Here is an 18,633-nt window from a genome sequence, read left to right as displayed (position 1 = left end):
AGTAAATAAAAAAACATGTCATGGCAAATAAGTTTAATTATTAAAAGGAGTGTTTTAAATCGACACGAGTTGCGAATTACTTATTCGCACGTGTATCGTACGTTTTACAGTACATATGGCCCTTTAAACTTTCGACATATGCACGGTAAGTGCTCTTTTCCGCACTAGTGCGAGAAAGTAGCACCATATGTACTGTAAAAAAAATTGAAAACAAAAAGCACTAGTGCGGAAAAGCAGTACTTTCCGCACGATATGGCTCCGTAGGAAACGCACTTTTCGAGCACATGCATTGTAAAAAAATATATAGGACTGTATCTCCTAAACCATGCGTCGTAGCGCAAAAATAATAAAATTTTCGTTCCCCTTTATGTAACCCAAAAGTAATACATGAAAAATACAATAAAAAAAAGAAACAAAATCTTTATAGGGCTGTATTAGCTGTATCTCCTATATCGTGCATCGTAGCGCAAAAATAATCAATTTTTCGTTCCCCTTTAAGGATCCCTTAATTAATACTTAAAAAAAAACAAAAAAAAACAGGAAAAAATCTTTATAGAGCTATATCTCCTAAACCGTGCGTGGTAGCGCAAAAAGAACAAAATTTTCGTTCCCCTTTACGGAACCCCAAAATAATATACAAAAAACACAATGAAAAAAAAAACAACAAAAAAAATCTTTATAGGGCTGCATCTCCTAAACCGTGCATCGTAGCACAAAAATAATCAAATTTTCGTTCCCCTTTAAGAAACCCTTAATTAAAACTTTAAAAAAAAACCAGGAAAAAAAACTTTATAGAGCTATTATAGCTATATATATAGATATAATATCTCCTAAACCGTGCGTGGTGGCGCAAAAATAATACAATTTTCGTTCCCCTTTATGCAACCCATAATTTATATTTAAAAAAAAAACGCAAAATTAAAAAAAAAACATATCATTATCTCTTAAACCATGCGTCGTAGTGCAAAAATAATTTAAAAAAACCCCTTTAAGAAACCCGTAATTAATACTTTAAAAAAAAAACAAAAAACCAGGAAAAAAAACTTTATAGAGCTGTATCTCCTAAACCGTGCGTGGTACCGCAAAAACAATAAAATTTTCGTTCCCCTTTATGCAACCCATAATTTATATTTAAAAAAAACGCAAAATTTAAAAAAAAATCTTTATAGGGCTGTATTTCCTAAACCATGCGTCGTAGCGCAGAAATAATAAAATTTTCGTTCCCCTTTATGCAACCCATAATTTATATTTAAAAAAAAACGCAAAATTTAAAAAAAAAATCATTATAGGGCTGTATCTCTTAAACCATGCGTCGTAGCGCAAAAATAATTTAAAAAACCCCTTTAAGAAACCCGTAATAATTACTTAAAAAAAAAACAAAAAAAACCAGGAAAAAAAACTTTATAGAGCTGTATCTCCTAAACCGTGCGTGGTACCGCAAAAACAATAAAATTTTCGTTCCCCTTTATGCAACCCATAATTTATATTTAAAAAAACGCAAAATTTTAAAAAAAATCTTTATAGGGCTGTATCTCCTAAACCATGTGTCATAGCACAAAAATAATAAAATTTTCGTTCCCCTTTATGAAACCCCTAAGTAATATACAAAAAACACAATGTAAAAAAGAAAAAAAGAAAAAAAACAATAAAAAAATCTTTATAGGGCTGTATCTCCTAAACCATGCGTCGTAGCGCAAAAATAATAAAATTTTCGTTCCCCTTTATGCAACCCATAATTTATATTTAAAAAAAAACGCAAAATTTAAAAAAAAAAACATTATAGGGCTGTATCTCTTAAACCATGCGTCGTAGCGCAAAAATAATTTAAAAAACCCCTTTAAGAAACCCGTAATTAATACTTTAAAAAAAACAAAAAAAAAAACCAGGAAAAAAAACTTTATAGAGCTGTATCTCCTAAACCGTGCGTGGTACCGCAAAAACAATAAAATTTTCGTTCCCCTTTATGCAACTCATAATTTATATTTAAAAAAACGCAAAATTTAAAAAAAAAATCTTTATAGGGCTGTATCTCCTAAACCATGCGTCGTAGCGCAAAAATAATAAAATTTTCGTTCCCCTTTATGAAGCTCCAATATAATATACAAAAACAAAAAAAAAGAAAGAAAAAAATAATAACAAAAAAACTTTATAGGGCTGTATCTCCTAAACCGTGCATCGTAGCGCAAAAATAATCAATATCCGTTCCCCTTTAAGAAGCCCCTAATTATGATTTAAAAACGCAAAAAAGAAAAAGAGAAAAAAATCATTTTAGGGCTGTATCTCCTAAACCGTGCGTCGTAGCGCAAAAATAATAAAATTTTCGTTCCCTTTTATGAAACCCCAAAATAATAACAAAAAACGCAATGACAAAAAAAAGAAAAAAAACTTTAGGGATGTATCTCCTAAACCGTGCATAGTAGCGAAAAATAATCAAATTTTCGTTCCCCTTAAGAAGCCCTTAATTAAGATTTAAAAACATAAAAAAGAAAAAGAAAAAAATCTATATAGGGCTGTATCTCCTAAACCGTGCGTCGTAGCGCAAAAATAATCAACTTTTCGGTCCCCTTTATGTAACCATTAATTTATACAAAAAAAACGCAAAAAAAAAGTTTTTTTTTTATAGGGCTTGATCTTCTAAACCATGCGTCGTAGCGCAAAAATAATTAAATTTTCGTTCCCCTTTATGAAACCCCAAAGTAATATACAAAAAACACAATGTAAAAAAGAAAAAAACAATAAAAAAAACTTTATAGGGCTGTATCTCCTAAACCGTGCGTCGTAGCGCAAAAATAATCAAATTTTCTTTCCTCTTTATTCAACCCTTAATTTATATTTAAAAAAAAAAACGCTTTCACTAAACTGCTGTAACTCGGAAACTTAGAATCCACAAAGGGGACTTTACTAAATTATGACACATATTAAAGCCTGACCAGTAATATATGATCATTGTCAAGAGGGCGCTGTTCATTCTCATGTATAGGGTGACAGTTCAGTATAGTATGAAAAAATATTGTATTTAATGAACATCATCATCAATGTAATTAATGTTGCTTGCCACGCTTAAACATAACAAAAATCACAATAAATTGCGTCTTAAAATAAACTTAAAAAGTCTACTAAAAATCGAAACAAAAGTAATTTTTAAGTCGCTGATGTGACATTCTCAATCAAAAGGTAGGTACCACTTTGTCGTTTACCATAAAGACGAAATTTGATTATATCTTTATACAAATAACCTGTCAGAGAAAGTGGTACCTTTTGATTAGGAACGTCACAAATGTTGGTCAGTATGAGGAGTGCAGCCTACAGTTTATTTTTAATTATATTTATATACCTACTACGGTAAGATTGATAAGACAATGTAATTATGCCTCCGAATGAAATAAATACACTGTATCGCAAAACTAAGTGGCGAGACAGCTCATAATGCCATCTCTTGGTTGGTCTTAACTTAACAAGGGTAAAGGAGATAGTATTAAGATCTCAGTCGCCAGCTGATATTGCGGCAAGTATAATAAGCACCCCACCCGCGTAGGTACCCTTCCCCGCGCACGCCCTTCTTGCTCAATTGAGTTTTATTTTGCCAGATAGTAAAAAAACCGTGGATCAAAATGACCCAAATTATGAATGATGTCTCAATGTGGTATTATAATATTATAGACGTAAACTTAATAATATGAATTTTTTTTGTGGCAGATACAGGTTGTTAATTAGAAAAAAATTTTTTTTTAATAAAAGCGGTGGATGAATTTGACACAGATTTGTTTGAATAACATATAACAATGTTCTGTAAAGTACAACACTTCACTTACCGACTCTAATATTTTTTTAGGCGTTTTAGGATCAATATTAGGTATTTATTAAATGCCATTATACCCGTGGATGAAAATGACACAAAATGCGTGTGTACGTCGGAAGCCACTTTTCCTTTACAGGGAAACAAAGAATTTCGTCTCGAATATTTTTTTTACAGAATGCTGATTGAAAAAAGAAATACCTAAATTTCTACCTAAGCAAATACCTAGGATGACACAAAATATTATTTTTAGGTTTAGTATATGGTCTGGAAACTATATATAAAAAATAAGCAACATTAATATTCTTATAACCTCAGAAGTTATTGGTACAGGTCTAAATTTCGATATTGTAAAGCAACGTTTTTAAAATAAATAAAAATCGACAAAATTCGATCAAAATTGACACTTGACGCGCATGGTCTTTCCCGTTCGTTCTTGCGAAATGTGAAAGTGATAGCGGCAAACCGATGGAACGACGGCCTTAAACTGTAGTATATTTTGGACCGTAGTATATACACTGCAGTGTATAAACTAAATGCTATATTTAATCTGGTTTCATTTTTGATACCCCACACAAATGTGAAGGAAGTGCATAGTCTGAGTGTAATATGCAGTATTTACAACGAGGTGGGGAGGGGACTATGAGGAGGACGAAGGCGGATGACGCGGATTGCGACTGGCATTCAAACATATTAGCTATAACGGCGTCCACCGTCCACCCGCCGCGGCGTGTCTTGTAAATAATATAGTTGAATTTCCAAAGTAGGTAGTGGTGAGCTACTTATGAGTTTAGTGCATTTTAATTAATGCTGTTTGTATTAAAACTTTGTATGATACGTGTCAGTCGCCCGCCGTTGACCACACGCCGGTCAAGCAGGCCAAGCACACTACTACTGTCAGTCGCGTGTGACGTTTTAAGCAGACCTTAGTTTTACTGATACCGCGGGATAATAATAGTAGATTGTACAAGTAGGGCATAAAAATGGACATTTATGCCTGAGTTATACACTGCTTTTCACTTCGAGTGTGAGTAAAATATACAAAAATATCTAATATTTTAGGTTATTTTACCACATTTATTCAAGACTAAAGTAAATTGTAGTCGGTTGTGTCAGGGGCGCGGGGCACGCCGGTCGGGAGCGAGCCGGTCGGGGGCGCCCCGTCAGGGCTGGCAGTTTGTATGGCAGATTTTGGACTTTATTGCTAAGTCAATAAGGGTCGTAATAGATGAGTTTACTTTATGCTCTAGAACATAATAAGCAAATTTATGTCGTCTACGCACGACTTTAAGTCGAACTTTACGAGCATGAGAAGTGAAAATACCTATTCTTTTTCAGTTTCGACGTGTATTGGGACAATAGAGATGCCGAAAACGGAGAGCTAACCCACTATAAACTGTTGTACTTCCTTCAAGATGATACGATTTCTATTAAGGTAATTGTCTCATCCAAGGGTAGCTGTTATGTAAGAAATAACAATCCAACGAAGTTTATTACAAATATAGAGCTTTAAGAGAAATGCGTAGTAAAACTTTCTTTAATTGCCTCCAGAAAGTTCATAAAACTGTTTAAAATTGTCTTGTTGTCTTTTAAATAGTTTATGTGACTGCTACAGTGTGGGTTTAAGAAACGAACGAAGTGAATTTCTTAAAATGACCACACGTGTGTTTAATGCATTATTATGTACAGTTACATACACTATTTCCTGCCACTGAAATCAGTTTGCACGCGTGGATAACGCAGCGTCTGATAAGCGAACAACTATCTCGCGAACGCCAAGCAATGCGGCGCGGCGCGACGCGACGCGGCGAGGAAGAAACAAACCGTCGATACGTATAGAAGTGTCCTAGGTGAGCGATCTAGGCGCGAACGCGAAGCGAAGCGGCTCGATGCGACGGCCTTGTCTAACGTGGGCGCGGATTCAACGATGGCGCGGAGTTTGATGCTAAAAAGATATCGACCTTATTCCTATATAATAAAGTTGATTTTTGTATTATGTGCTACAGCAATTGTCGTAAAATTTAAGAAATATAAATAAAATAACTAGTGGCCCTGAGAACTGTAGACGTCGCGATAAGCTTCATAAGCTTTAAAAATGAAAAATATGAAATGCTTAATTTGTTGGTTGGTTATATCCTCCAAGACAGGACACATTTTTTTTAATGCTCAAAATGGTGTAAATTGATATAAAGGATAAGTGCCAGTAGGGTCTATGGCACTTAAGACCGTTTGACTGTGATAATGAGAACAAATTAAGCATTTCATTAGAAAATATAGGAGGCGAATTATTGCGATTCGATTCGATTCGCCTCGGCGAGTCTAGTGGACGCCAGCCTTAAGAATCCGGTATTTCTACATGCGCCACGCCTCTTGCCGCGTCGTATTCACGTCTAAAAATCAAATGGATTGATCGCGCCCGCTCTGCGCCGCGCCGCGCCGCACCACACCGCACCGCACCGCACCGCTTCGCCATCACCTCAAGATCGCTCACCTAGGACACTTCCATATGCAACAACGGTTTGTTTCGCCGCGCCGCGCCGCTCGACGTTCGCGACGTAAACCGCGCCGCAACAAGATCACCCACGTAGGACACTTAAATTCTATAGGTACCTATCAAAGGATTGATTCACCCTCGCCGCATCGCTTCGCTTTGCGTTCGCGTGTTGTTCGCCTACGTATGACGCTGCGTGATAATCAATTCGTATTATATGCCCATGACAAGAATCGAATGCAATCCTACAATGATATCTAATAGAGTTAAATAGAGCAATATCATGACAATGACATTCGATTCGATTTATTACAATATTGATGGTGGGTGTTTTGCCTATTATGTCTGTTATTAGTCTATATAGATTAGAGACCACTTCGTATGAGAAGACATCTTTTGCCTGTAATAAGAAACCCTTTATACTTAGCATTAATCCACGGTAAACATCGTCAAAATTCAACGCCTTGAGTAGAGTATGTATTTAGTAAGGAGGTAAGAAGCTCGTAGACCCATTTGTCTTAAACACGCTACTTACTTATTGTTCCGTGCACAATCTCGAGAACAGAACATTACACCAGCGGCAGTGAAGCTTAAACCCGCATGAATAATGAAAGCGTTCGTTGTAAAAGGGAAAATTAAATACTAGCATGCAAAATTTACATTAATACCATTAGATAACATCAGTCAAATGTGTTTGAACGCGACACACTGATAAATTAATTACGTTTTAATTTTGTCGCTGAACGAAATGGGTTGACTAATCATTTAACTAATATTTTTTTCATTGTATAAATTGTATAAATGAAAAATGTTGTGCACAAATAAAAATATTATGCAATCCCTAATATAGCTAGATTACTTATTACTTATATTATGTATCGAGTTGCATTTCTTAAAAATGCAGTTTCTTACAGATTCCGCACCTAATTACAGGAGCTGCATGATGGGCGTGGTGGAAAGGAGCCTTTCCCTCTGCTACTGAAAAAACGAAAATTGCCCAAGAAGTGGAAGGAGAGGCCAGGTGAGTTTTGACCCTTTGAACGCCAAGAACCTCTAAGTGGTCGTTACTAGTCGTGCCCACAGCGCCAAGGACCACTATATGGGTTATGGCGGACGCTGTCAAAGTAAACTTGACACTTTCAAGTAAAGTTTACATTCGCTCGCTTGCGCACGTTATCTTGGCGTGACAGTGACGTTTTTGTTTATGACATAAAGCGTTCAAAAGGTTAATATACGGTGGTCAGGTGCTCGTCTGGGGATATAAATACGTAAATAATAAGTAAAACTCCATTACCAGTATATGTTCAATACCACTAATTTAATGACAAAGACTCCTAGAATGTTCATGAAATGTTAAAGACATAGAGTAACTTATACTAGAGCGGTACTGTCTTAGTAAATTTTGGAACCCCAGTAAATTCACTGCCATCTGTCGACACACTTTAAAACTAAAAATAAATATTTATAAAAATACGATAAAATGTATTTAAATATAGATAAATGATTTTTTTTATTTGCATTAATTATTTTTATGATTTTGACCCATGTTCTTTCACTGATATGCGTTAAAATTGTTAAATAACAAACGAAACCGTCAACGCCATCTATACGACAGTTGGCCAAAGCTAGTAGCGCCCTCTGAACGAGAATCAAATTTTCTTGATTTTCGAGGCACGTTTTTTCCTTAAGACTGTATCCATCTATTACGGAGTTATATCTATCTTTGGTTAAAGATGAGCACAATACGGTGGCGATAATAATGTTGAAAAGGTTGTAAGTGAAGTTTTCAAACGCCGATCTTAAGAATCTCTTAATCTAGAAATGAGTGAACAACTTGCAGAAGTGTCTTCATAACTTCCCTGGATCTCTTTAAGAATGAATAGACCGGCCTTCATTAAAAACTTGTGCACAAAGCAAACGACAGTATACTTAAGCTAGACTTAGACGGAGAGCTGGTAGACATTTTAGAGTAGGTCCTTGAGGCAAGCTGGGCCCAAATAAGGTTCTTGAGGCAATCTGTATTTTTACAGGTGAAACTTAGTATCTAATTTAGATCACTATTTAGATTTACTAGTTAGTCATAAAAAAATAAGCCAGAAAATAAGGTCGGGTCTTTGACCTTCCCAGACGCGTGCAAAATATTTTTTTAAAAAATTTAAAAATATGTTCTTGAGGCAATCTGTTATTTTTACAGGTTAAAGTAAAGTATCTAAATAGTATTAAAATTAAGCCAGAACATTTGGTCGGGTCTTATACCTTGCCAGGCGATCTAGAAAGTAAGTATGTCACTTACACGCAAAATTAATACAAAGTTATTTTTGCACGCAAAATTAAGTTTGTCTACTTTACAAAGTGTATGCATTGCATAGTTATTTTTGCACGCAATATTAAGTTTGTCTACTATACAAAGTTATTTTTGTAGTGCAGTAAATTAGACCAGATACACTAGGTAGGATGTACAATGATGTAACAATGAGGATGGTGTATATTTATGATATCGTGTATCGTATGAGTATCGGTATGAGTATTAAAAGTTGTAAGTTAGATTTTGGATTTTTTATTATGTAGGTAAGGTACCTATTTCTACTTAAATAAAAATTTGCTAGAAAAGTTTTCTCAAAATTCAATACAAATTGTCCGTTTTGTTTCGGTCATACCTAGAAGATATATATAGTATGTATATTATTTTATAATGTTATTTATGTATTTTATTTACTTTTGGACAATTTGGTTAGTTATATAATGTTATTGTGCATTCCGTTAGTTTGTCTAATTTGAATTTTCCCCTCATCTACTCGAATGTTAGCTGGAAGAGATCCCTTATAGGGATAAGTTCGCCTTTGTACCTTAGTTTCTGTAAATGACATGTAAACCTGTGTTGTGTACAATAAAGTGATTAGTACTAAGTACTACTAAATTGTATTGGTAGCGCGTTTGTGTATTTTGAACCGTAACCGGTGGAATCACACAGTTAAAATACCTAAGACGAGTATGTATCTATAGTAAAATGTAATCGTGCTAGCAGATTTATTATATATACATATAATAGTAGTTTCTCCTATACACTGAAATATAGATGGAAGGGGCATTTGACGGGGTCTCAACCGCGAAAACTGTAGATGCCGGTTCGAAACTGGCTTCGGGCACTGGAGGCCTTCGTCACTTTTGACATTAGGGTCATTGCGCTACTTTCCGTCCATGCTCTAGTTTTCGTCCACTTGACGGATTAGCAAATAATATATTTGATTTTTAATTTGCTACTTGCAAAGTATCATTTTTATGTAGATAGATATATTGTTAATAGACATTAAGCATTGCAATAAGTTAAATGTGCAGCAATGTATGTTTATATTCAAATTTCGTCAAGTGGTTGAAAATTAGATCTGGACGTAAACTAGCGCAATGACCCTATGACATATTTTCCAGTTTATGAATATGGTTCAAAAATATTGCAATTTGATTTCAGTATCATTTCCGTCCATTGTGATGGAGGTGACCGACGAAGAGGTGACCGAGTATTACTCCCCGAGTGACCTAATTGTGGGAGAGACGGTTTTCGTACTCGGTCGTCGTTTTCTCATCAGCGACTGCGATCCGTTTACCAGGAGATATTATCAGTAACGTATATTTTTATTTCTACCTAAGAGTCCGTAGCAGAGGGTAAATTTTCTGATTCTGTCAAATTACTCCATTACACACACACCAACATACTTCTCGCACACTACCTCAATTTATTAGGGCAGGTCAGTGACCCCTAATGTTTTTTTAAAGGTGCCATTTTTAGTTTGGTATTAACTACTGGCCTTCTGAGACTGAGAAAGCGTTCCATTGTAAAAAGACAGAGAAATAACAAATTTTATCTAGCTTTCCTTGTCTGTTCATATCACATGTTACGTACTTACGACCTGTCTGCCTAGTGGGTAGTGACCCTGCCTGTGAAGCCGATGGTCCTGGGTTCAAATCCTGGTAAGGGCATTTATTCACTATTCAGTGATGAACCCGGATATATGTTCCGAGTCATGGGTGTTTTTTTTAAGTATTTATATATTACGTGTATATATATCGCTGTCTAAGTACCTACAACACAAGCTTTATTGAGCTTACCGTGGGACTTGGTCAATTTGTGTAACAATGTCCTATAATACAATAATAATAAATAATAATAAATGTAAATATTGTGCCTAATTAATTTGATTGACTTTTGTATTCCTTTATTGAGATATTCGTTTCGTAAATTTAAACCAGATCAGATTGACAATGTCAGTTACTACTATACATATAACTTCTTTGATAAGAAGCAAAATCGAATAAATAGAGATAATAAAAAATGTAACGTCAGAATGGACATTATATAACCCGGCTACAGCTAAGTACCTACGCTAATTTTCCTTTATAACAATATAATATAAAAAGCCCGCGACTGGGTGCCGAGTGCCGACATTATCTACATCGATTTTAATGAAAATTTATCCGTTTGAATCTGCATCTAGTGAGCATCAAGTACCGTAAAAGGGGGTGAGTAGGGTTCGCGGGGAGAGTTGGATTATGAATGGGGAGAGAAGAGATGAAAGGGGGTGAGATGGGATTTTAAGGCTACTGCTACAAAAATAATGTATTTCAATTTACAATGGAGCTATAGTAATACTCATAATAAAAAAAATCGATCCGACAATCTTCTAAAATCACCTTTGTATGAAATCCCATCTCACCCCGATTACGAGGGACTACGGAGTGAGGTGGGATTTCCTGTATCGTCAAAGTTATGAAATGGAACTTCCCAAAATAAAATACAAAACTAAAATACAAACGTCCGGAACACTTATTATATACACCATTCAGTTTGCATATGTAAAAATAAAATGTTATCGAGGTTTGAATATCAGTTTTGTCTCTACTCACCCCATTTTACGGTATTAGGTACCTACGTAACTTAAGAACCAATTTTATTTTATTATATGTTAATTTAATTAGTTTACTAGTGCAATGCACACGTTTAGTTGGTGTGTTACTGTGTTAGTAGCAACACAAACTCTCTCTAATCGCTCTTCTATTCCATATTAGTAGGACAGTAACAGTTGCGTTTCGTTCGCCAACGGAGCGTAAACGATTGGCATGCTGTCTACGCACCCTGTAGGTTCCACGGTTCTAAAAGAATGAAATTAAGGTATGTGTTGAGCTATCTATAAAACGAAGCGTTAGGTACATTTCATTGAATACCACACACCTTCGAACACTATTTTCTTGGCTTCCATATCAGGGTTGTTGCGGATATTCGCATCCGCATCCGCCTCAGCAAAAATTTGGTTAGTTTAGGTTAGAATTGCGACCCATACAGGTCCGAATCCGAACTGCTACCCGAAAAGTATATATATCAAAATGATATAGAAAGTACATATTAGGGAAGTAATTAAATGATCAGCCATTTTTAAAACTGATCTCCGGCAATAAATAAAAATCGAGCTGCAACTCTTGTTTAGCAAATAATTCACAAACGGTCAACATTATAAACCAATATCCATCTGCTTAATAAATAGTTGAGCTGCAAAATTATTATTTGGTCAGCAAGATTTAAAAATTGGTTAACAGTTTAATTGAGACGTATGCATATTAAACAAATGGTAATCTGATATAATAAGATGGGTTGCGTTTGATTTGAAAAATCGGCAGGGTTGCAGGTGGAGCGGAATCGTGTGCGTGCATTTCATTCGATGATTATTAGCAGTCACATTGCGGTGTTCTAACGTATTTGATGGTGATATTTATCCGTTTTGGTACTTTGAGAGTATTATAGGTGTAAAATGGAAGATATTAGCTTCTAGAAAAGTGGGTTAGGTTAGAACTGCGACCTTCACAGAAAACAACTGCTACTAGAAAAGTGGGTTAGGTTAGGTTAGAACTGCGACATTCACAAAAACAAACTGCTACTAGAAAAGTGGGTTAGGTTAGGTTAAAACAAATTTTTGCGGATCAGTTAAATTGTAATCCAAAATGAAGTAATCCGCTTACCCACTGACTGCTTAACAAAATTTGATTAATGGTGGATCGCTTACTGCCGATCAAAGAGGATATAATAGGATAGAGCGGTACTGTCATAGTAAATTTTGTAACCACAGTAAATTCACTGCCCTCTATCGACACACTTTAAAACTAATAATGAAGATTTACGATAAAATTTATTTAAATATGGATAAATGTTTTTTTTTATTTGCATTAATTATTTTTATATGATTTTGACCCATGTTTTTTACTTATATGCGTTAAAATTGTTAAATAACAAACGAAACTGTCAACGCCCGCTATACGCGAGTAGGCCAAAGGTACTGGCGCTATCTGATCGAGAATCAGATTTTCGTGATTTTCGAGCCACGTTTTTTCCTTAGACTGTATCCATCTATTACGGAATTATATCTATCTTTGCTGCCGAATTGCCGATTAAATAATTAATTTGCCAACCAAATCAATTTAGAGCAGCTCATTAAGACATTAATTGCGAACTGATTTTGAAATAGTTGCTGATCAAATACACAGTCTGGATTTTTGTTTGTTTTAATAATAGTTGCAGTTTATTGTAACAGAAAATTATACTTTGTTTCAACTTGATGTACTTTTCTTATTTTTGGTTATATCTGGTTAATCATTTTTTATTTAGAGGATATTCACAGTCACTTGGTATGTATTTTAGAATGATCCATTCAGTCATTTTCAATTTAGAGCAGTTCAAAGTCAACTGTGGATTGTGAAATTTTTGAACGTTTTCTAATAATTTGTTAGACGAAGTAGTGAAAATGTTACAGTATGTTATATATTTGTAATCTACTCAGAAAGCCCTTTCATTTGATACCCCACATGGTATGATTAAAAAAAAAAGTAAAAAAACAGTACTGCCGACTTTTTGACGTCACAGCAACTACCCCCACGACTTTCGCGCTTGTCATCTCATATATTTGTATTCAGAACATCACACTGAATGCACTGATACCAAATATGTCCATATTTGCGACGACATAGGCGAAAATCGACTTCTAGACCAAAAACCACCGAACTAAGGCATAGATTCCTAGTCCGTACCGTACATCCCTCGTGAAGCCATTTCAAGTGCGACGTTACATCGCACTCGTGTCATTGTATTCGAACGGCCCTCGCAGTACTCAAGGTTAAATAAAATGAATACACTGAATTGAAGTTCCTTGTATAATTATAGAAAATTATATATTTAAACAGTATTCATTCTTTTGTTTTAAAAATTAATGTTTTTAATCAAATAAGATTAATTATTTATTCAGTTTTTTTCTTATTTTTATTTTGTGTAATGTTCGTTTTAGATTTAAATTTCGGAAACTTTCAGTTAAATGCCTACAATACGAAAAAAAAGTTTCACTTGCATCGTGGTTTCCTAAAGAAACACAATGATTTTTATTATTTTATGCACATTTGTTAAATAAAAAAATAGTAAAAACGTATCTGCTTATTTATTGAAACCATATTTCACAAAGTACAGAAATGCAAAAAATCCCTAAAAGAAACATAAAAAGCTTTTTCTACAAAATCAAATCTACACACTTCCAAATTATTAATAACCAAGTGTACAGCGAGGTTTAGACTAGCAAGAACTTGCATGCAATTTTCATTACATTGCGGTGTCTGATCAAACATGTTGAATGCAGTTTACTTTAGTAGTCGGCAATGTAACGTAAATTGCATGCAAGTTCTTGCTAGTCTAAACCTCGCAAGGATGATGTTAAAATTTCCCTACTTCTTCACATCTAAAAACATAATATGGATGATGATACTTTCTACGATGTATTAAACCCAAATAACGTTCTGGAAGATGACGTCGTGCGAGCATGTCCGTCTGTCTGTCTGTCACCAGGCTGTATCTCATGAACCGTGATAGCTAGATAGTTGAAATTTTCATAGATGATGTATTTCTGTTGCCGCTATAACACCAAATACTAAAAAGTACGGAACCCTCGGTGCGCGAGTCCGACTCGCACTTGGCCGGTTTTTGTATATATGTGTGTGTTGCTGAGCGTAAAACACGAGCGTTCCACGCACACATTAATCGTGTTTCGGCTTCACTTTTGGCCGATTAGCCGTATGGGGACGGGGGTATAAAAAGGGACCTTATTGTCGATGGCGCTTACGCCATTATAAACCATGCTCCGATATAAATACAATGCTGTGCGGCGTAAGCGCCATCGACAATAAGGTTAGAACTGCGATCCCCAAGAAAACGAACTGTTGCCAGAAGTGGGTTAGGTTAGAACTTTAACGACGTAGGTATTTAACAATAAATTCGGAATATCGTTATTCGGAAATTACAAAATTGGGATATTTAAAATAGGAATCACGTTAAATCGGAATAATGGCAATTCGGAATTCGTGATTTCAAAAATCGTAAATGTTAAATTCGGCGTTTGTCAATGTCGGAATTGTTATAATCGGAAATATGTGGTTCGGAATTTAAAATTTCGGAATAATGGCAAAACGGAATTCGTGATTTCAAAAATTGTAAACGTTAAATTCCGTGTTTGTCATCATCGGAATTGTTATAATCGGAATTATGTGGTTCGGAATTTACAAAATTCGGCTTTTCGGCTTTACGGAAATATAAATCTTCGTGATTTTCATTTGTAATTACGACAGTTGGTATTTTGATGGGTCGAGCATGTAAAAATCGGAATAATAAAATTCGAATTTCTAAACTTCGGCATAAAATTTTTCGGAATTATGTAGTGTACCCATCTCCTACAAAGCATTATACCTATATGAAAATATCCTCATTCACAACATACTTCTAAATCCAATAATGTTTCTTTGGCAGTCGTTTGAATTTACTTGACTAGTAATAACAGAACACTTTACTTAATTTCAGAGAAATAAAAGCAGATAGGTCGGACAAATTTTTGATATTTTGTAGATTTTGAGTGTTATAAGGTTATATAATCTCATACTTTGCTAAACATTCATGCATTTTTGTAATATGATCAGAATTAGGATGTGGGATGACACTATCCCATTGCCATGTTAAAGTTGACTATACGTGGGAACTATTCCGCCAATGGCCCGGTTAGTAATAAAATTCTTATTGTGTTCATCCTATAAATTGGGAGTTTGCGTAGTCTTAAAAGTTCCCTATATAGACTTGTCCTCTTAGGAGATTTAGAGTTAAAAGCTAACTATGCTATGGTAAATGATATACTAGGTGGGTGGCACTGGCAGATCACCCTTTGCCTGGTAAAGAATACAATTACGCTCAATTGAATATCCCACGTTTTTTTTCTGGTTTACAGGAACATATCCGACTTTTCTAAATACATTTTATACAAGACGTTCAATACGGTTGCAAACCTATATAAAGTACTTACTTAATAAAACACGCTTGTTCTTCGCGGCCTGGTAAAGGGTTAATGTCGCACAAAAGCAATTGAGCAGGTTGCGTTGGGCTAAGATTGAACGGGTTTTTCATGCGGGCTAAGATGAAAAGTCGCCCGTCATGCGTCGGCATACGGACGGTTTTTTGGCTGAGCCATATTCAATTTAGTGTATAACATTTACCATAGCATAGTTAGCTTTTAACTCTAATCTCTCCAACGCACCCTATTAATTAATGTTTCATTTCGCCTTATTTATTTATTTACATTTGGCAGGCCGAAATAAGTCCCCACCTACTTAAATTCAGAACTAGAAATAGTGACATTGCTAAATGATTCAAGGGCCTAGGCCCCCCCTCACGTTAGTTAAAATGCAGATACTTAATACCCTAAGTAGGTAGACTAGGTAGTTCCGGCTATAAGATCGACAATGAAATCCCGACGTCAACCGATGTTCAGCGGAGTAAGCTCGTTTGCGTTAATGCCATAATATTCGAGTCCATCCATTTTATCTTTTATACTCTTTTATAGTGTTTGTGTTTGTTATGACACTGATGTATCTCTGTGATCACTCTTCACCCGTGCAGTGCAGCTTTTACATCGTGGGTGTTTTTTTTAAATTTATAGGTAAGATTTGCTTAATGTTTCCATACAAACACCTGTCTTTCTGTATGTGTTCGAAATACCCATTTAGATTTAGATTTTAGATTTGCACGTATAACGTATAATCTGTTAAACAAAAGCCATTGATTCTTTTGTGCGAGCGATCGGCCATTGCGTGCCATTGTGTCTGAGCGCGTCACCTTGTCACGTCACGTGACCGTTGTTTGGTCACACTACTACATATGTATATATAAATTATAAACTGAAATAGATGTCACATATTAAAGAAAAAGTGACGATGCTCTTAAGTACAAGTAGTGAAGGCCGGGCTGGCTCGTTCCTTTCACTCGGTGGGGATTCGGAAGCTAGGCGCACTGCATAAAAGAAACAATGCCTTTTGTTTAACAGATTTAGGTTTGAGACTAAAATATCACATCAGAAAATTTCATTATTAAATTAACAGTATGTACATATTATGTATGTATGTATGTCACTTTATTGCACATAAACAAGTTACATAGTCGGTTAATTACTAAAGCTAAAATCACTGCTTTACAGAATGGTATAATTACCAAGAATAGAATTTCATTGCCAAGGGAACAATGTTATTGCAGGCACGTGGAGGTTCCCACTACGGTCGTGAGAACCAATACTGATGGTCGCGAATCTACGTCATTTTGTTAACACATCCATGTTACAGTACTCGTATCAGGAAATATTACAATAAATACAGTGTCATAAATATAACCCTTACATAATTTATATAAAAATATCAAATATTAGATTTCTAATAGTGATGTACCGACTATGGTTTGGGCCGACTAGCCGACTAATCGGCGCTCAGATGGCCTATTAGTCGGCCAAGTTCATAATCGTAACTTCCCGATAAAGGTTACATTCGTATGGCTACTGGCGCTACTGCAGTAGTTTTGTTTGTTCGGGGCATTAGAAAAACAATTGTTTTGCACCTTGAGACGTCGAGCTATTTACAATATCAACTGAAAGATGTTCCATGCTGGTTCAAAGCCCTGATGTCTAGTCGTATGGTGTCCCAATTCGACTATTTGTGGCATTACCCCGACCAGCAGTACACCTTGTTTGGGACCTTCCCAGGAGTTTATTTCTCGTAGTAACAAATCCCTTCCCCAATGGCCATTGACGCTACGAGCAATGTGCTCCGCAATCACACAAACTAAGCAACATTAATAATTCCCATGTGGATTATCTCATTCTTAATTCGTTCTTGTAGGGAAACTCCCAGCAAAACTTTCTCTCTCTGTTGCCGTTAGCACTTAAAAAAATTTTTTAAATTGTTTATATCGGACATAGTATATCCATAAAATGGCTATGTTAGTGTTAGTGTTTAAGCAACATAGACTTTTCTTAAGAAACTCGTTTTTTTTTGAGGTTGACAATGACATCTCAGTAGGTCCGGAATCTTATACCTTTAAACGAACAATTCTTGTATATATCTATCTATACATATTTCGGGGATCTCAAAAAGGCTCTAACGATTTCGATGAAATTTGCTATATGGGTGTTTTCGGGGGCCAAAAATCGATCTAGCAAGGTCTTATCTCTGAGATAATGCGCATTTTTGAGTTTTATATGTTTTCCGAGCAAAGCTCGGTCTCCCAGATATTAGCAGCTTAATTAAAGATACCTCAAGTAATATAAATAATACTAATTACTACCTACTGTAATAATTATAACGGTTTTGTAATTGTAACCTTCTACAAAACGGACTGCGATGATATACATACATAACTACCTACATATGAATTTAATATGAACAAAAGCACATTTTTCCCCCTAAATACGCATTTGAGTAAAATGGGTACAACACATTTGATTAATATTGGCTGTTTATTTTGTTTATGTCCTGTTTTTCTGTAACAAATAATGGGCCGTTTTTCGGCATTTTTGCCGACTAGTCGCCGACTAACCGCCGACTACAAATGTGGCCGGGTAGTAGGCGACTAGCCGGTACATCCCTAATTTCTAAACTATGATTTGTGAGTTGCGAGTGTGTCAGACCAAAGTTACTATGATTATGATCCTTATGACCGATCTTGGATACAGCGACTATTTTGAATCAAGGAATAGGCATTTTATGTATTATAGCTAGAGGCAAGATTAGGTATACTCGTATTATATCAGGTTGCAGCCCTGGATTCGATAGAGCGCCGGGCTCAACGACTTTTAAGCGATGACCAATCTGTCAAGTCAAATTACAGAGCCTTAACATTGCCGTCGAGTCGCTTGCCTATCGGTATTCGGTCGGATACATTCCGGGGAGCGCGCACAAGACTTGCACGACCTGATCCCACCTTCCCCTTTCCATCATCGGACATCCAGGCGCGGGGGGC

The 18,633-nt window shown here is 35.6% G+C and overlaps 1 protein-coding gene across 1 annotated transcript in view; it reads left to right on the top strand.

The window, feature by feature from the left end:
• The window catches only part of LOC134754969 (EF-hand domain-containing protein 1-like), an 85,136-nt gene that overhangs the window by 41,541 nt on the left and 24,962 nt on the right, over nucleotides 1-18,633 (top strand). The window contains exons 6-8 of the mRNA XM_063691464.1: nucleotides 5,135-5,231; nucleotides 7,221-7,308; nucleotides 9,754-9,904. Of these exons, the coding sequence (XP_063547534.1) occupies nucleotides 5,135-5,231; nucleotides 7,221-7,308; nucleotides 9,754-9,904 (336 nt within the window). The remainder of the gene's footprint in view (nucleotides 1-5,134; nucleotides 5,232-7,220; nucleotides 7,309-9,753; nucleotides 9,905-18,633) is intronic.

The sequence above is a fragment of the Cydia strobilella genome, chromosome Z, assembly GCF_947568885.1.
Source record: "Cydia strobilella chromosome Z, ilCydStro3.1, whole genome shotgun sequence".
NCBI classification, from domain to species: Eukaryota; Metazoa; Arthropoda; class Insecta; order Lepidoptera; family Tortricidae; genus Cydia; species Cydia strobilella.
The sequence above is the reverse complement of the archived record's forward strand: the minus strand, read 5'-3'. Positions and strand labels throughout refer to the sequence as shown.